The following is a 19347-nucleotide window of genomic DNA, read 5'->3' as shown; positions in this document are numbered from 1 at the left end:
ACGGAGACTGCCCACACTTCCTGCTGACGCCCCCAGATGTGTGTTGTTACTGTGCGCGATGTAGAGATTGTTCTTCATTTCTCGATAGGAACTCATGCTGTGCTATTTGATTAAACCCTCTACCATGACTGACAAAGAGATGGAGTCGCCAGAGTGTATGAAACGAATCAAAGTTCAGGTAGGTACACTCAGATTCAGGGCATCCCAAAGATTCTGTCCGCCATATTGTGTCCTCTGGAGCACATGGTCCCAGGTAAAGAAAGGAAAACCTTCTTGCTTTGGTAACGGGAAGTCCCACAGGTCCTCTTCCTGCCCGCTCTCGCTGCCCCTTAACTCCTGCTGCTGCTTTACCTGCCATGTCACCTGGCCTCCGTCCCCACCATTCAGCTGAAACTGCTCTCACAGACAGCCTGGGACCTTCTGGCCAGGCCTCTCCCAGGCCCCATTCCCAGAAACTGCAGTGTCACTACCAGCTCACTCTCTCCTTGAACTTCTCATCTGGCTCCTGAGTCTTCCTGGCGAGTTTTTCTCTAGCAGGACCGCCACGTTCATCAGGCTCTCCCCGCGGATTACTTGCTGTTTCTGCCCGTCCCCTCTGCCTGTGACTCCTCCCCACATGCAGCCGCCCTCGTCCTCTGCCATCTGTAACGTTGCACCCCGTCCCCTTGTTCACACCACCCTGTCCCTCTACAGCCCCCCCAGTCTCCAGTCGGCCTCAGCACCCCATCTGACCAGTCTGTCTTACCCGTGTCCACTAGGTTAGCTGTTCGTTAAACGCCAGCCCAGGTCCACTTCCCCCTTCTCAGTGCGGCCCAGATCCCCCAGCACCGTCTCAGATGTGGCTCTCATGGTAAATGCTGGCTTTCGTGCTCCCGTTCCTGAAATGTGCCAGTGGGATGCCAAGGCCAAGGCTAGTTTAGCTTTTAAAATCTCTGTGTGGTTGTGTGGGTAGTATTTGTGTATGAGGTGTGTGCCGCCTCCCTTCACTTTTCCCCAGATGTTTCAGTGACAAAGAACAGGTGTCATCAGTGTACAGACCGTTCCTTGTGAAACGCTGCCATGATGTCACCCACCTAGCATGTTCTTCCATTTCTGATGTTGAAATTTTTAGTCACCTTTTTGCTTTGACTGGTTGCAGGAGGTGATTCTCCGCCGTTGGGTTTCTTCACGAGAGAGGAGTGACCAAGACGAACTTTAACAATTCAACCTCAGAATTCTGATTTACCAACAAATACTGTTGAGTCTCCTACATAAGCCAAGTTCTGAGTGAGGTAAAAAGTCCTCTTATTATAATCACCAAGAATTGAAAAGTTATCAAGGGGATGGCCCTCCCAGCACCAAAAAGCGATTCCTGTTTCAAAAGATAAACTGACACAGGAGAGAACAAAGACTGTCGTGCTGGCCTTCAGACTCTGATCCTGACTAAGGCGCTGAGCCTGACCGGTGCTGGGCTGTGCGTCTGTGGGCCTGCGTCCTCCTCCATTCAGTAAGGGTGCTGGGCTAGATGAGCTCTAGGAGGACTCTTCCAGCCGCAAGGAAACTCTGCTACTCTCTGATTTTACCTGAAAATGACAGTAGTTTACATTTGTGTGGCCCGGTACAGGTTCCCAAGCACTTTTGTACGCGTGCGTCTCCTGTTACTCATATCCGGAGACGAGATTTGGGGATTGTAAGACCCTGTGTGCCCGTAGGTTAGATGGAAAAAATGATGAGTCTCCTCTTATCTAAGAACTTCAACCAATTACTCAAACACTTAAAAATCCACTTACTGCCTGTCAAGGAGTTCTGTATCATAAAGCCTTTTCAAAAACATCATTACCTAATCTTGAACTCTCAGTGAGCTCACCAATGGGCACGTTAGCGTCCAGTACACAACAATATTATACAGTATTAGATAAAAATTGCATCGTGCTTCAGTGAACTTGTAAAATAAAAATAGGTAGTGAAGTAATGTATGAAGATACATGATGAATGAGGTTAGCTCAATAAACAAAGCCTTTTTCAAACTGGTTACGCACCAGTGACGGTTTTGCAGGGCGGCAGGGGTGGAGGGGAAGATGAGCACGGGGGAACCAGCCACAGCCTGAGGGAAGCAGATGTCTGAGATCCGTCCAGTGTCCAAATTCAAGACAATGGCCGCATTGGCACCGCATACCCGGAAGTGGACGGTGAGAGCTGGAATGTTCGCGTTCCCGTGACACGTGGTCTCAGAGCCCCAACGGCCTGAGATTCCGCCTGACGTTGTGTTTTGGAACGTGGTGCTTCCTTCCGTTCCCGTCATCATCCTGCTCTCACAACAGAAGCGTTAGATCTGCACGATCTACATTTTTAAAGATTTGGCCTTCAAGTAAGGGAGCTCCTATTTTTCCCTTTGATGCAGACCAGTAATGATCATCAGTTTGAAAGAGCTTCTTAGTAATAGGCCTTTTTGCTCTTCGTTAGCGAACATTTTTACTACCCACTCTGCCCTCACCAGGCTCCTTAGCAAAGTCAAAGACTGTTTTCAAGCCTCATCACTTTCTGAAAACTCTGAAAGTCAGCAAAAATTTCAGGCACTGTTTTTTCCCTATTTCATTTGTTGTTTGTGGTGACGCTTCTCTCCACGCCTGATCAGTGCATCATATGCCTTGATGGTAACAACTCTCCCGTGAATCCTTCACAGTTCTGTCATCGTGTGAGAGCTCCACATCACATACCTTATCATCTGCTAATGTGCCTTCAAGGTTGTAGTGACCCCTTCATGTGAAGGCTACAGTAAAGATGTAGAAAAGCCACAAGACTACAAAGATAATTACTTGTAACTGAAAGCTCTAGAAGGATGCCCAAAAGCATCACCTTTAAACAAGCCTTGTAGGAAAGATTTTCCCTCTTCATGTACACCGACTGAACACGCTGCAGCGGGCCAGACACTCCTCAGCATTTCGCAAGGGCCCTGGGGTTCTGGAACAATGTACCAGCAAAGGTTTTGGGTTACATGCGCCTCACAGTTACCAGCTAAAAGCAGTATTGGCTTGTCTTTAGATGTATTATGTCCTGGCCCTTTTTTCTTTTTTTTTTTTTTAATGTTTTATTTATTTCTGAGAGAGAGAGAGAGACAGTATGAGCAGGGGAGAGTCAGAGAGAGAGGGAGACACAGAATCCGAAACAGGCTCCAGGCTCTGAGCTGTCAGCACAGAGCCCGACGTGGGGCTCGAACCCACGAACTGTGAGATCATGACCTGAGCCGAAGTCGGACACTTAACCGACTGAGCCACCCAGGCGCCCCTGTCCTGGCCCTTTTTTCTTTTTTTTTTTTTTAATGTTTTATTTATTTTTGAGGGAGGGAGGCAGAGCGTGAGCAGGGGTGGGTCAGAGAGAGAGGGAGACACAGAATCGAAACAGGCTCCAGGCTCTGAGCTGTCAGCACAGAGCCCGACGTGGGGCTCGAACCCACGAACTGTGAGATCATGACCTGAGCCGAAGTCGGACACTTAACCGACTGAGCCACCCAGGCGCCCCTGTCCTGGCCCTTTTTTCTTCCCTTCTGAAATAAATGTAACAGATGGCATGTGCTTTTAGAAAAAAGCTCCAGTTCAGCAAGATTGGAAATTCGCTGTGATAAAACCGCCTTCAGGCATGGCTGAGTTTCACTGGGGACATGCTGCCACCTCACAGAGCAGAAGTTGCTTCACCCACTCTCTTCAAAGCATGTTTTATGCGGTTCTTAAATCTCGAACCTTTGAGATTTGCTTTAAAACTGGAGTTCTTCACACACACACACCCCACCCAGGTCTCCCAAGGCATCTGAGCTGCCCACTGCACCAGCCCGTGCCCAGTGGCACCACGCCAACTGGCCCCCCACCGTCCATACAGAACTTCACTGGCTTTATAAGAGCACGCCACACTCAAGAACGCCGTGGAACTTTGTGGAACCAACACTTTTTACAAATTGTGTTTCGTTACCCAGTGCAAAAAAAATAAAAAACAAAAAAGGAGGAACACATACGTGGCCAAGGTTATATCTTATAGGACCACCTTTCTCAACTCTCACTTCTGATTTTTTTTTTTTTTCCTAATAAAGGGAATTTTCTTGGGCCTTTAAAACACCCCCCACTTTCATAGCACCTGGGTGGCCCAGTCCGCTAAGCATCCAACTCTTGATCTTAGCTCAGGTCATGATCTCACGGTTTGTGGGATCGAGCCCTGCCTTGGGCTCTGTGCTGATAGCATGGAGCCTGCCTGAGATTCTCTCTCTCCCTCTCTCTGCACCTGCCCTGCTTGCATGCTCTCTCTCTTTCTCAAATAAATAAACTTTTTAAAAAAATCCTGTTTCAGTCTGTGACTCCCTCTCTCTCTGACCCTCCCCTGCTCACGCTGTCTCTCTCTCTCTCCTAGAAATAAATAAAACATTAAAAAATAAATAAATAAAAATAAAAAAATCACTTACTTTCTTCATGGGCTTTTCCACTTCCCTAAGAGATGTTTTTACTTAATAAACTGGGAGAAATGATGTGACAATACACCACACACCTAAACAGCACAAGCATCGGGGGGGCCTATGGTCTGGGCACTCAGAACCTAAACAATTTTGCTGCAGACTCCTATACTCATTATTCTGTATTTGGATAGCCAATATACCTTTTCATTTATTTATTTTTTTGCATATTGTTGTAGCAAATATTCAGATGGGGGTTTAAGATGGGGCAGACACCTGTGTTCTGGCTTATCACACAATAGACTTTTTTTTCCCAATATAGGAAGTCAGTTTTACTTCAACAACTATAGATAAATGAACAATTGAAATTGAAATTGAAAAATAAAAGCACCATTTAAAATCATAACATAAATCATGAAATACTAAGGTATAAATCTTAGAATCACACAACACACTTTGGACTTCAAATAGTGGGAGCCTGCATAGGACAAAGGTTTGAGGCTCAGAGATGTGACCACCTCACGCCACTGCCACAGAGTACAAGCGGGGGACTCGACCCGAGAGCTCTCGGTCCTATTTAGCGCCTTTACAAGATCTCCACATCTAAAGCGACACCAACCTAGAAAAGCATGCGAAGTCAGAAATGCGGCCCTGTTAGGGCCTGGGTGGAGGTTAGAACGGAAGGCTGACCAGCACTGCCGGCAGGGCTGGGAACGTGCTGATACAGCTGGCTGGTGGCCCCCCGCCTCAGTGTTGGGGTGCAGCCTGGGCCCCCACCAGGAACATGCTCTTGCATCTGGTCTCGGCATAATCTTCAGGAGGTTGCCAGTTTCCATGAGGACCGTCTCTGAACCCCACTTACGAACCTGGGACCACTGTGTGGTTCTTAACTTGTTATTAGTCTCACAGAGATAATTTTATTGAAGGTGAGGTAATGGAGTGAGCCTTCTACAAAGGAACCAGTCAAATCTCAGCCCTCCTTTCGGTTTCTTTGTAATGTTTATTTTTGAGAGAGAGAACAAGCAGGGGAGGGACAGAAAGAGGGAGACACAAAATCCAAAGAAGGTTCCTGCCCAGGCTACAAGCTGTCAGCACAGAGCCCGATGTGGGGATCAAACCCACAAACTGTGAGATCATGACCTTAGCCAAAGTCAGATGCTCAAGAAGCACTGGACATGTGATGGAATTTCCCCTCCCTTCCCAGGCTTGATGCAAGCCCACCAAGCTGGCAAGAGACCAAAAAGACACAATGTCAGTTTATTTATATTTAGAGCAAAGTCTGGGGTGAGAACCGAAATGCATTTGTGGAAGTCAGGCCCCTCCTATAACATGCAGGTATGACTTGTACAGAGAAAGTGGAGAACTGAGGGCCTTCGGTGGCCAGAAGGGCTGTTCTGTCAGCACAATGAACTGCCTTACCTTCATCCTGCCATCTGAGGAGCCCATGGCTAGACTAGCAATGGGGCACCGATAAATGGTTCTGCATTGCAAACTGCCCAGCCTTTAAGGCACCACCTCCTCAGGTTAGACTCAGTAGCTTACAGTTTTCAGGATTTATTTTTATTGTATTTTTATTTATTTTGAGAGAGAGAGCACAAGCAGGGGAGGGGCAGAGAGAGAGAGAGGGAGACGGAAAGTCCCAGGCAGGCTCCTCACTGTCAGCGCACAGCCCAACACTGGCCTCGATCCCACAAGCCCTGAGATCATGACCTGAGCTGAAATCAAGAGCTGGACATTTAACCTAACCGACTGAGCCACCCAGTTGCCCCCAATCTTCAGGACTTTTAAAATGTTGAGACTGGCTGTCAGCACTTGCTTGGTCTCTTTGATTGGCCTTGGCTGGATGACAAGATGGCTAAGTCTCCTTGGTTTGGAGTCAGACACAGGTTTGCATCCCAACTCATCCCTTTACGAGCTGTGTGATCTGAAGCTGTTTCCTCATCTATAAAATAGAGTTAATGTAATCAGCATTCACATACAAGGGACTACTGTTCAGCCACAAAAAGGAGTGACATGCTGGTACACGCACCGTGGATGGGTCTCAAACACCTATCAAGTGAAAGAAGGAAGTCAGATACACAATGCCACCTAGTTTCTGATTCCAGGTATAAATCCGTGGAGAACACAGATCAGTGGGTACCAGGAGCAGTGGGGGAGGAGGACTAGGGAGCAACTGCTTGGTGGGTCCAGACTCTCGTTTATGGAAGTGGAGGTGGTGGTTGCACAACACTGAATCTACTAAGTGCAGAATTGTCCCCTTTAAAATAGGTTTATGTGATAAGAATCTCCCCTCCATGAAAAAAGTAATTAAAAATAATAATGATGCCCAGAGGCTTGCTGGAAGATTAAGTGGCTTGGCCCTTACAAGATGCATATTAGCATGCCTGGCTCATGATGGACTTCCAGTAATTTCCAGCTATGCTGATTCACTTGGGGAGGCAAGAGGAAGTTCTGTCTTAAGACCCACCATTACGCATCATCTTAAGGCAGAGATGTGTGCAGTCACTTACTGTACATTGATTCTTAGCTTCAGTTTCAGAGGCTGCATTTTTCCAACTTCATTCCCAGACTATGAGGGGAAATCCTCTACTGGCCTACGTTCTCCTGTAAGGAGACTCAGTTCTATAAAGTGATTCATACATTACACTTGGCAGGGATTAAACCAACATGAAAAATCTGATTACAGACTCAATAATTATACTATGAATATTAACCTCCTTGAAACGGAGGTCCATTTCTTTTCTTTTTTAATGTTTTATTTATTTCTAGGAGAGAGAGAGAGAGAGAGACACAGCATGAGCAGGGGAGGGTCAGAGAGAGAGGGAGTCACAGACTGAAACAGGCTCCAGGCTCTGAGCTGGCAGTCAGCACAGAGCCCGGCGCGGGCCTCGAACCCACAAACCGCGAGATCATGACCTAAGCGAAAGTTGGACGCTTAACCGACTAAGCCACCCAGGCGCCCCATGGAGGTCCATTTCTGAAACTGAGAGCTATCTAATGCTTGATTTATCTTCAATCTTTTTTTTTTATATATAAGCTGAAAAAACTTAGTCTTTCTACCATCTTGTGTAATACAGGGATGCCTTACGAATGCATGATATGACAAAGCACATTTCTGAAACTGTTAAACTAAGAAGTAGAGTTTTTTTAATTTCAAGGTAATTCACTCTTTTAAAAAATGAAAGGTTGCAAGCATTTAAGATTTTTTAGAATCTCTACATTTTCAGAAACTGTATTTTCAGGTAAATAGTCTTCCTTTTATTTTTTTTAAATGTTTATTTGTTTATTTTGAGAGAGAGCTAGGGAGGGGCACAGAGAGAGAGAGAGAGAGAGAGAGAGAATCCCAAGCAGGCTCCACACTGACATTGCAGAGCCCAGTGTTGGGCTTGAACTCACTGACCATGAGATCATGACCTGAACCAAAATCAAGAGTCGGACACTTAACCAACTGAGCCACTCGGTGACCCTCTTCCTAACCTTTAAATGGCAACTTCTGATAAAGTAGAAAGAGTGGAATTAGAAAAACCTAGGTCCAAAATCCAAGTCTACGCTCAGGAACCCTTGGGAGCCTTCCCTTATCACTCTGAGCCTTTGCTTCCTCGCCTGTGAAATGGAGACCTTGCAGCCAGCTGAGTGTGTTTTGCAGACTAAATGGAAGGGTCTGGCATGAAGCAAGTGTACTTTTTTCCCCTTTCAGATAAACCAAAAGTATAAGCACTGCCATAATTGTTTTCTCTAGGAAACGCAAAGCCTATTTTATGCCCTGGTAGGTGACACAGTGGAGGAGAAAGAGGTGACAGAAAAATAGTTGGAGATAAAGTGGTGAAGACAGCTCCGGAGATGGGGAGAACTTGCGCCTCCTGTGCAAGTGGAGCCAGAAATGGCCCTTGTGTGTTTTTTCTAAAACAATGCTTATTGGGTCTTCCTGGTTATAGGAGTAATTCCGTGCACGCCCTAAAGGCTTTGGGGAAATGCTCTGGGTGGATCATTATAGACTTTCAAATCCGTTAACCCTGAGCAGCTTCAGGGTTTATGACCTTGCAGTGAAAAGGAGCCCAGCAGTCATTGCGTGAGGTTTGAAGAGAACTGGATGTGTGTGCAGGGCAGCACTAGACGATGAGACGAAGAGGTGCATTGTGGGGGGAAGGGGGTGCCAGGGAGAACTCTTCTGGGAGGCAGAGTTGGTGCCAATGCTGACTCTCCTCGTCCTTCAGGTAGCATTTAGCTGGTATGATAAGCTTTTTTTTTTTTTTTTTAATGTTTTATTTATTTCTAGGAGAGAGAGAGAGAGAGAGAGACAGCCTGAACAGGGGAGGGTCAGAGAGAGAGGGAGTCACAGACTGAAACAAGCTCCAGGCTCTGAGCTGGCAGCCAGCACAGAGTGTGACGCGGGGCTCGAAACCACGAACCGCGAGATCATGACCTAAGCGAAAGTCGGACGCTTAACCGACTAAGCCACCCAGGCGCCCCGCTGGTATGATAAGCTTAATGGGAGCATTCTCAGTTCATAATTCTGCAAACCTGAGCAACATTGCCATCTCTTGGTGGTGTGTCAGTGCTTAATTTCCTTCATCAGGGGTGCCGTTTGTAAGGCGGTACTGTGATTCTTATGAGGGAATTTGCAGCCTGCTGAAGTGAAAGAAGAAACAGACTGACTACTGCCTTGTCACCTTCGGGTTGGAGGGCAGCCCCTAAAACAGGGACTGGAGACCGTGAAAGCTTTGTTTGAAAATCAAGGAATGCATCACCAAGAGAGCAGGAAATTGGCATTTTTAACACTTACCCTTCTTCTTTTATCTGATTTTTTATGACATTTACTTCCATCCCATATTTGAATATCGATGAAAGCGAAATGTTTATTTTCTCCTTTATCTTCTCTAATGGTGGCAAATGGGTGACCCAGTTGCCGCGCACCCTGGGTACCGTTGGTTGATTTCAGGCTGGCAGGTAGTCCAGTGGTTATGTGCATGGACTTCGCAGTCAAACCTAGACCTGACCTCTGGTTTTTCCTACTGTGTGACTTTGGGCAAGGCTTTTCCTCAGTTTCCCTTTTCATGTGTAAATTGGGCATATTGTTAGTACCTACTTCTTGAGTGGCCTTAAGGATTAAAAGGGAAGAAAGATTAAGTTTACTCAAGTATGAGTCCCCAATACTCATTAATTACAGCTGCTCTGATCATCAGTAATTGGGTAAAGAACTGGACCAGAGAAGTAGAGTCCTAAAATGGTGTGTTAGGAGAATGCGGACAAATTGGAACATGTCCCAAACTCAACACTTGATTTGTCACCTTTACCCAGTGAAGCCTTTATGACTTCTTGAACACCGCAGAATAGTAGTCACGATTCTGTTGAAAGCAGTATCATATTCTGGGTGGGAAGTTTTGTTTTTCAAAGGACCTGAACTTATAAATGCAAATGTTGGTGTCCCGTGCATTTTTTTCCCCACTGAATTTTCCAAGTTCTGAAACATGACCCAAATGCCTCCTTGGAAAAATGTTTTAAGGATCTGTAGCAAGGTTTCTGAATATCTTTATTTTATTTGTTTTTTTTAATTTCTAGGAGATAGAGAGAGAGACAGGATGAGCAGGGGAGGGTCAGAGAGAGAGGGAGTCACAGACTGAAACAGGCTCCAGGCTCTGAGCCGGCAGTCAGCACAGAGCCCGACGCCGGGCTCGAACCCACGAACCGCGAGATCATGACCTAAGCGAAAGTCCGACGCTTAACCGACTAAGCCACCCAGGCGCCCCTGAATATCTTTATTATGAGTAAAGTATTGACTCCTTGAAGATGGATTTGGTTTTTAGAAATTAGACATCATTTATTTGGTGCCATTGCTGGGGCATAAGATTGGATGTGGCTGTATATCGCATTTGGTCAAAAAGTGAACTCTGGAAGCAGTTTCCGGAGAGGAATGCTGAAACGTTTTGCTCCTTGGCTATTTAAAGTCCAGTGACTATTTGCGCATATAAATTAGGATGTGGTTGTTAAGTCACCTCATTTCTTTATAATTACCCCTCCCACTTGTTCCCTTGCTTCCTCTGAAGGTGTTAGAGAAAGAAGTCCACCTTTCATTGTATCCTTCCTGAATTCTGCATTTAAAGCAGACAGTAGAGGGGCTCCTGGCTGGCTCAGTCAGTGGAGCATGTGACTCTTAATCTCGGAGTCATGAGTTCGAGCCCCACACTGGGTGTAGAGGTGACTTCAATAAATAGATAAAGTTTAAAAGATAATAAAGTAGGCAGGGGATGTACTTTGCCTTGGTAAACTCAACACCCCAATCTCATGTCAGGTCAGGCAAAATGAGAGGGAAACAGAATGATGTGAGGAATTGCCATCCACTTTGCATATATGCTCATAAAGGCTAATTGAGATTAGTCTTTATGTTTTCTTAGATTCCAAGACCCTTGCTTGCTTGCTTTCCTTATTTCTTTCCTTCTTTCTTCTCTTTCTTTCACTCTTGCTGTGAGAAGACTACCATGTGCTTTTTAAATAAAAACAATCCAGTGAATTTACTTCATTAATTGTGTCTTGCTCACCTTTCTACAAATTCCCACTTTCTGGAGTCACACAGAAAGGTGAATTTGTTCAGCTTTAATTATAGGAATAGTTTTCATCATTCTGTAAATAAAAATGCTGCCACTCTGCTGTATCATGGAATCTCAGTTTAAAATTCGAACCATTATGAGAATAATTTAGTTGTAATCCAGTACAACCCAGGGTATGGGGCCCGGTGTCTCAGTCGGTTGAGCATCCAACTCTTGATTTTGGCTCAGGTCATGATCCCAGGGTCATGGGATCAAGCCCCATATCACACTCCATGGGTCCTGCTTAAAATTCTCTCCCTCCCTCTCTCTGTCCCCTCCCCCCAGCTCATGCTCTCTCTTAAAAAAAATCCCTTATAGGGGCACCTGGGTGGATCAGTCGGTTAAGCAACTGACTCTTGATTTTTATTTTGACTCAGGTCATGATTTTGACTCAGTTCGTGAGATCGAGCTGTGGGTCAGGCTCAGTCTGACAGCACAGAGCCTGCTTGGGATTCTCTCTCCTTCTCTCTGCCCTTCCCCTTCCTCATATTCACATGCACACTCTCTCTCTCTCTGTCTCTCTCTCTCACACACACACATACACACACACACACACACACTAAATAAAACATTTTTTTAAAAACGGCAATCTTTATTAATTTTATACATTCTTATATTGCATTGAGTGGAAATTTGCTAAAAATAAAGTCATATTAACCACAGTTTAGCCCCCGTAGAAATCTCTAGTGTCTTCTAACGGTAGGAAGTCCTGAGCTGCCCCTCTGCTGGCACACGGCACACTCAGCACACACCGCCCCCCTCAGGAGGGTCTGTCGCTTCCTCAGGGCGGTCGGTCACATAGAAGCCACGCCCCTCTACCGCCCGGTAGAGGGTGATGTACTCGGAAGCCTTCCTTGTCCTCGGAACCACGTACTTCTCCGTGAACTCACGCTTGTCCAGTTGCCCCTTGCCTTCTGCGGTCAGAACGCAGTTAATGAACGTGAGGGTGTAACTGTAGCAGTTGTGATGGTCTTCTTCATACCTTACAAAACAAGGGTGTTGAGGAGGGAAGGCTTAGATTTAAAAGCTGCTCACGGGGCCCCTGGGTGCCTCCGTCAGTTAAGCGTCTGCCTTCAGCTCAGGTCATGATCCCAGTTGGTGAGTTCAAGCCCCACATCAGCTCTGTGCTGACAGCTCGGAGCCTGGGGCCTGCTTTGAATTCTGTGTCTCCCTCTCTCTCTGCCCCTCCCCTACTCACACTCTGTCTCTCTCTCAAAAATAAATAAACATTAAACATTCTTTTAAAAATTAAAAAAGGCTGCTTAGGAACAGGCCATGAAGCTGCTGAAGGACTTGCAGAGTTGAAAGTGGGCTTTCAGTGCACTGGGCCCCTTTGTGTCCGACCCCCTTGGTGACAGAGCTCCCAGAGGTGCAGTTCTGAGGGACGCTTGGTGGCTTGGGCCATGTCCACTTGCAACTTAGATAAGATAGGAGTGGACATGTCTACATGTGCAGACTCACATTGTACAGAAACTGCCAGCTTTGGGAGCTGACGTTCTAGAAATGGAGCTCCACTTCCACGTTTTAGGGTATCCCAGTGTCTAAACTTAGCTTAAGGAGAGCCTCAAAACAATTTAGCTTCACAAGTATGCTATATATCTAAAGTGTTGAGGGAGCAAGAAATTGAGAAATAAATTTCAAATTTGCTAAATCAAAAAAAAAAAAGCGTTAGATATTTTTACATTTTAAACGATTAAAAAATGTTTAAGGGAATCAAATGGCTCTTGCTGTACATATTAAATGTTGAATGTGTAAAATACCTAGTCCAGTAACTGGAGTACTAAGCTATGGTCCTTTTAGTTCTTAAGATGCGGTGATTCTGGGGCCCCTGGGGGGCTCCGTCGGTTGAGCGTCTTTGACTCAGGTCATGATCTCAGGGTTCATGAGTTCGAGACCCACATCAGGCTTGCTGTTGTCACTGCAGAGCCCACTTTGAATCCTCTCTCCCCCCTCTGCCCCTCCCCCACTTACATGTTCTCTCTCTCTCTAAAATGACTATTTATTTAAAAAAAAAAAAAAAAAAGACGTTCTGCAGAAAACCCAAAGTAATGCGACCCCTGTTTAAACTTTGTTACAGGTACTACTAGCTTGGTACAGGCTCACCGTGAGCTAAACCGCTTAAGAGCCCTCCGAGCAGCAGTCACACGTGCGTGGTCCCTGCAGCCCCGTACCTCTGAGGCAGCCAGGCTCCCGAGGCGGAGAATTCTTCCAGGTACTTGTCCCACTGACCCATCAGTCCAAACATGCCAGGCTGCACCAAGGGGATGCTTACACTCTGCTCCCACCCTGCTTCGTCTCGCCGGACCCCGTGCGCGGTGTAATTATACACAACCCCTGCAACAAAACTGGAGTCACACGGAAGCCTAAGGGGAAACGCATCTCTGTCTAGACCCCGTGGGTTCAGAGGCTGAGCTTCCGGGGGAAGCCACCCAACCGAAACTCAGGATGCACTTTCGGATGACTGCCGCAGAGCAGCAGACCGAGAGGCCGCAGAATCTCCTGCAGGAGCAAGCCCGGGAGGCAGCCCCCCACCTGACAGGGAGCAGGTCCCAGGGCAGTGGAGCCTCTGCCTCCCGGGTGCTCAGCAAAGCTCTTCCAGGGAAGCTCGGTTCTGGCTCCACCTGTTCTTCCGCACCGTCAGGTTGGCCCCCAGGAAATGGAAACGACGACAGACGCCAGGATAATCATCTCCAAATATTTTTTGTTCAAGTTTTCTATTTACAAATGAGTCTGTCTTCTTCCCCTACATCCGCAATAAATCTCCCCTGGTGGACTGGGCGGTAAATTTGCTCATGTGGGTAACTCGGAGTTCAGAGGTCCAGTCCTGGGTTTCTGTTCACTGGTCAGTTTCTCCCACCTCGAGCAGGTGGAGAAAGGCTGCCGTCAGCCTTGACCTGCCGGGCCGTGATCACAGCCTCAGCCGCCTGGCTTGGCTCGCCGCCCCCAGGCCCACGGCCCCCTGTGACTGGGGGCCCAGGCCCTTTTCCTGCGGACCGGATGTTCTACCCACCACATGCCCAAGAGATCAGAAGACCTTCCTCTCTTTAAAAAACCAACAAAACAGGCATGGTGATACTCTTGGCTGAGAAAACATTAAAACTTTCAAATATTTAGCATCATCAGTAGTACTAAGTTACTGTAAAGTCAACTATTTCTCTCGTGGGGGTAGCATCCCCCACCTAACGGTACAGTATGAGCACCCAGGGGAAAGAGGAATTCCCCAAGTAAATGCTGTCATGATCACTTTTCCTCTAGAAATACCACTCTCCCCTAGCTAGAGATTGTGGGGACGTTTTAAGCTTTAAAAAACAAAAATCCGTGACGGTGCACTCACCATTTGTGTTGGTTATTCCAACGTGAAGGTCAGACCTTCCATCGTACTCCCTGAAAGAAACACGTTTTGTGTTTTTTCTCATTTGCACACGACTGGCGAGAAGAGTCCGTATTTAAGGTAGGAGAACGATCATGGCCGGTGCCAAAACTTAGCATCAGTGGCCACGTGAGTGGAAGCAGTTTCAAAACTGGTTGAGCCAAGAGTACATGTGAGGTAGAAAATACCCCCCCCGGCCCCCAGCTGGATTTTCTTGCCCCCCACTCCCCGCAAGGCGGTGGCTGGAGGGCCAGTGCTGCTGGAGCATAAAGTCAGCTTGACTCGTCTGCCCAGCCGAGGGGCGCAGCAGGCAGCCACGTGCTGAAGTGGCTCCTCATTCTTTGCGCCTGTAGGTGAGCTTACAGGCTGACCGGGGAGAGGATCCTGAGTGCATCTCAGTGGCTTCTACCTTCAAAACTAAAGGAGAGTCTTTTGGGCTTTAGAGCCACACCCACTTTTCTTGGAGAGCCCTTATTTCCTGAAATTACTCTTTACCTGAGACTGTTCATTAAATCTATGATTCCAAATGATTTAACCTTGATGTACAATCCCAGGCCGTCACTTACTAGCACGGGGACGTTAGCAAGTCACTTTCTCTCTCTGATCTCAGTTTCCTCATCTGGAAAATGGGAATATCATAAACCTCCTAGCAAGCTGGTTGCAAGAATAAAATACCTGTTGAGTGCCTGCCATGTACAAGTGTTGAATGAATCAGAGGTTATTGTTGGCTCATTTGGTAAGTGTCCAACTTCAGCTCAGGTCATGACCTTGCGGTCCGTGGGTTGGAGCCCTGCATCCGGCTCTGTGCTGGCAGTTCACAGACTGTGGCCTGCTTCAGATTCTGTGTCTCTTTCTGTGCCCTGCTCAGGTGCTCGCTCGCTCTCTCTCTCTCTCAAAAATAAACATTAAAAAATGTTTAATACTGGGGCACCTGGGTGGCTCAATTGGTTGAGCATTCAACTTCGGCTCAGGTCATGATCTCACGGTTCGTGGGTTCGAGCCCCACGTCGGGCTCTGTGCTGACAGCTCAGAGCCTGGAACCTGTTTCAGATTCTGTTTCTCCCTCTCTCTCTGACCCTCCCCTGCTCACACTCTCTCTCTCTCTCTCTCTCTCTCAGAAATAAATTTTTTAAAAAAACATTAAAAAATTTTTTTTAATTTTAATACATAAATCAAAGGTTATTGTTAAATGATAAAGCTCCTTCATCAGACCGTAGGTTCCCCACTAAAGCGAGCAGTCCGAGGCTTTAAGATGACTGAGAACACAAATGGCTGCACCACCTTCTGAGTGACCCCCCAGGTCATCTCGTTGCAGCCGCTTTGAGGGTTTTGAGACCCTCTGGGTTCAGAGGATAAGAATGAAGCTGAGCGACACAGTAAGAGTCTGATTGTGGTGCCGCACTTACCCCATGATCTACCCGAAGATCACTGCGTGAGCGTGTCACTGTGCTTTGTTTCCTGCCTAAATCCTAGGTGTTCCTCCTCCCCCCATCCTTCAGTTATTTCTCAGTCCGGCAACAGATGTTTATTGGGTGTGAACTGTGGGCCTGTCATTTGAAGCAAAAGGCTAGTAGCACAAGGAAATAAGACTGACAAGGTCTCCGTCCTCTTGGAGTTTGCTTGCTTCCAGTGAAGACCTTTAGTTTAACAAGCTTTTAATAGATAAGTGCTCTAAAGGGGAAAAAATATAGAATGTTACAGCAGCATGTCATGGGGGCAGTGGCAGAGCCACCCCTCCCCCATACAACTCTTGTGCAAGTTAAGAAAAGGTTTCTCTTTTTCTTGCAGATGCAGCTCTGCCCAGCAGGTTTTGCCTCCTAGGTATAGGGTGTACTGAGTTTCAGGACCCAAAATCACCTTGGCAAAGCACCTTTGTGCAGTCTACAACCTGTACAACCATATGTGGCAGCCCTGAGAGATCTTCACTTAGTTTGATGAGAACCTCACTGATTTCTTTGGGTCATTGAAGGCTCCCTTTTACAAAGTAGGTGAAATTGTCTCAAGGTGAATAGCGGGAGTCAGTCCTGAGAGTTTGGAAATTGGATGAGAGAGAAAGGAACAGTTTAGAAGTTGGCCTTAGAAGGTCTGGTGGGCAGGGGACTACTTGGAGTTCTGAAGGTCCTGGCCTGAGAGGTTGGGAGGGATGCTGTTTCAACACCACCACCTCCCTTCTGCCAATGCCAAGGAAGGCCAGGCCCATAAGGATCGCTACATCACAGAGTAAATAAATGCTTATTAGGGGCCAACCCGAAAGCCTGTCATGTTCTAGAGAGCAGGGCTGTGCCTCATTCACTGTGACATCCCTAGCATTTCCCACACACAGATGCTTGGTAAGGATGTGTTGAATGAATCAATGTTATAGTGAATGAATTCTGAACTTTAATCCCTTTATTCAAAAGCTTTCAGAATCCAGCCAGTTAATGTTAGCAAATTAGCATGAATGAGGGGATCTCACGAAACAGTTTGGGCTTCATGATTTAGATACGGGAAAGGAAGTTTCTGCCAGTTCTGAACGGAGTATGAAAAGAATAGCATGGAAAGGAGCATGGTGGCTCAACTTTGTGACTGGGCCATGTTTATCTGCCTTCTCACTGCCCCTCACCACCCTGCAAGGTCAGCAGGACCCTCATTTTGTGGATGAGGAACAGAGACTCCAGAGGGTCTGGAGCTGGTCTGAAAACAGGATAGGAATTGGGGGCTTTGTGGCACCATGGCCTGCACTACTCTCTCTGTATCCTTTGACCTCCAGGAAGGGTCAGGGATGCAAAACTCTGCAGACTTTGCTTCGTTTCATCCACAGAAGGAAAGGAAGGAAAGCAATTAAGGAAGTTGGTAGGCAGGGAAATAAATAGACAGATCCAACCGCCTTATCCCAAACCAGCGCTCTTGAGGGCACATGAGTATTGGGAGAGGGGAGGTCTCGAGGGCTAGGATTCTCGGCATTAGGCCACAATGATGCTCACGAACACGCTTCCTAAAGCACGTGCCATCGTTCCTCAGCATCCGTGCCCTCAACACCGGGCTCATACTGGGCTGCTTCCTTTGGAACTCCACAGGGACACTAAGGGGGTAAGGTCCTTTCCTTTGATTTCTGAAATCTTTCTTAAAGGCAGGTGGCATCCACAATTGAGGCAGACCAGCTCTGGTCTTCACCTTAACTCACCACCACGCAGAATAGTCTGTATGTGGCCATTCTTCAGGCTTTTGTGCAAGGTACCTGCTTGTCACAGAAATTACAGGCTCACTCGAAGTAAAGGAATTATTTTGACTGGAGTAGCTGCTGGGTCACTTTCCCAGTTAGCCTCTTGGCGCAAACTGTATGGGTAAAAAAAAGCTCCAAGCTATCAGTTTTCCTCTCTTACGATTGTATAAGCAGGTTTGACCTTCACATAGTCATATATTCTTGCAATTACGCTCTAGGAAAGTACCTACACCATCTATCTTTATGAAATGAGTAGATCTTCATTTTAGGATTTAATGCCCAAACACTGGCGAGATTATCCACTAAGCCTCACACTGGGTAGTACGTGTTAGAACGTTTTGGGGACTACAACACAAAAGGAAAAGTTTACAGAATGCAATGTAACACTTAAGCACTGTACCTAAGAAACGTCCCTTGGGTCGGTCGGAGGAGGAAGGAACACTGTTCTTGATGCCCATTGGTAAACGGATTGGAGATGCTCACAGGTGCTTCCTCCAGCTTCCTCGAGCCCATGACCTGCTGGCAGAGGGGGCAGCACTGGGGCACGCTGAAGCTGTAGATGTATTTCTTACAGTGGTTGAATTTAATTAAAGGCTTTCCAGCCTCTGCAGGGTGCATGGCTTCCCCCTCCCGGGCAACCAGCGATGGCTTCCCGAGACTTCCTTTTCGTCGTTACCTGGCTGGCAAAGGTACGCCTCCCGAGGAACCTGACCGACAATGACGTCATTCTGATTGACGGCTTCGGAAGCCAAACCAAATAGGATTAACCCGTTACCAGACTGCCCCATAAACTGGTGTCTTAAAGGGCTACTTTTCTTTTGTGCTCACTGACAAAGGTTCTTTCCAGCCTTGGACGCTCTGCGACTGTCGACTGGCAGCTCCTGCTCATATTTAAAGCCCCACTTTTCTGTGAAACTTGCCTTCACTTCCCCGACTGGTCCCTTGCGCTGTGGGACTAGATTCACGCTTCTACCAGGGCTCTGATACTTGATTAGTCAGTCATTAGCCTGTGAGCTTCTCGGAGTTAAGAACCCACATTCACTTTTGTGTTTCTAGAATAAGTTATGTTGTTTTGATATTGGATAAATACAGGAATGAAATTCGTGGAGGCTGTTTTCCTTTGATGTTTTATATTGTAGAAGTAATCTTGCTCATAAAAAATTAACAGCACAGTTAGAAATGGGTGGGGGAACTGACTGGGAGAAGACATGAGGGAGTTTCGGGGGGTCTGGAGCCGTTCTGACTCATGATCAAAGGTTTGATTGTATGAGAGTTTGTGAAATTTTTGTGACAATACCTCAGGCTGGACATTTTACTACAGGCGCTATATGATTCTTCAATTTTAAAATAATTTTGAGAAACTGCACAAAAATGTAAGGAAAAAAGGTAATGTCTTCTGTTCCATAACATTTATCCACTCATCAAATCCAGTTCCCTTAGAAAACGAATGTTACGTTAAATGAAAATTTCCATAGTTTTTAAAACCCTCACCGTTGTTATGCAGCAAACATTTGGAATGTGTATATTTTTCTCATTTTGGAAATGTATCTACAATCTACATCCTACCCAGATGATTGCAAATGAATCCATAGTTTGGTTGCACCACACTTTTTTTTTTTCTGTTAAGTAATCTATACACACCACGTGGGGCTTGAATTCACAGCCCCGATTGAGAATCATGCGCTCTACTGACTGAGGCAGCCAGGCACCCCTACACCGCACTTTATTCAGCCAAACCCCTATCAATGCCTATAGTTCCAGAGAAAATCAATGGAAG

At 46.6% G+C, this 19347-nt stretch overlaps 2 protein-coding genes across 6 annotated transcripts in view; one reads left to right on the top strand and one right to left on the bottom strand.

Moving 5' to 3' along the window:
* Positions 1-2006, top strand: part of TSEN2 (tRNA splicing endonuclease subunit 2) — a 45923-nt gene extending 43917 nt beyond the window's left edge. For all 3 annotated transcript variants that reach the window (XM_039231436.1, XM_039231434.1, XM_039231437.1), the window contains 2 exons: positions 89-178; positions 1139-2006. In XM_039231436.1, the coding sequence (XP_039087367.1) occupies positions 89-178; positions 1139-1198 (150 nt within the window). In that variant the 3' untranslated portion in view covers positions 1199-2006. The remainder of the gene's footprint in view (positions 1-88; positions 179-1138) is intronic.
* Positions 2007-11588: 9582 nt separating this feature from the next.
* Positions 11589-18223, bottom strand: MKRN2OS (MKRN2 opposite strand). Of its 3 annotated transcripts, none has more exons than XM_039231389.1 (4): positions 17971-18223; positions 14333-14382; positions 13170-13332; positions 11589-11980 (listed from the first exon to the last, which is right to left on the bottom strand). In XM_039231389.1, the coding sequence occupies exons 1-4, from the start codon at positions 18186-18188 to the stop codon at positions 11740-11742; spliced, it is 672 nt and encodes a 223-aa protein (XP_039087320.1). In that variant the 5' UTR covers positions 18189-18223; the 3' UTR covers positions 11589-11739. The 3 variants fall into 3 exon arrangements, with proteins under 3 accessions (XP_039087320.1, XP_039087322.1, XP_039087321.1); XM_039231391.1 differs by lacking the exon at positions 17971-18223 and adding an exon at positions 15775-15837; XM_039231390.1 differs by lacking the exon at positions 14333-14382 and having other exon boundaries at positions 17971-18130.
* Positions 18224-19347: the final 1124 nt, after the last annotated feature.

The sequence above is a fragment of the Hyaena hyaena genome, unplaced genomic scaffold, assembly GCF_003009895.1.
Source record: "Hyaena hyaena isolate Hyena2069 unplaced genomic scaffold, ASM300989v1 scaffold_56, whole genome shotgun sequence".
Taxonomy (NCBI): domain Eukaryota; kingdom Metazoa; phylum Chordata; class Mammalia; order Carnivora; family Hyaenidae; genus Hyaena; species Hyaena hyaena.
The sequence above is the reverse complement of the archived record's forward strand: the minus strand, read 5'-3'. Positions and strand labels throughout refer to the sequence as shown.

Bases quoted from the DNA above. Each gene is read 5' to 3' on its own strand.
- MKRN2OS (XM_039231389.1), bottom strand. From the start codon at position 18,188: ATGCACCCTGCAGAGGCTGGAAAGCCTTTAATTAAATTCAACCACTGT. The intron at 14,383-17,970 runs GTACAGTGCTTA...TGTTTCTTTCAG, and splicing joins ACCCAAGGGACGTTTCTTAG to GGAGTACGATGGAAGGTCTG. The intron at 11,981-13,169 runs GTACGGGGCTGC...TTGTTTTGTAAG, and splicing joins GGAGCCTGGCTGCCTCAGAG to GTATGAAGAAGACCATCACA.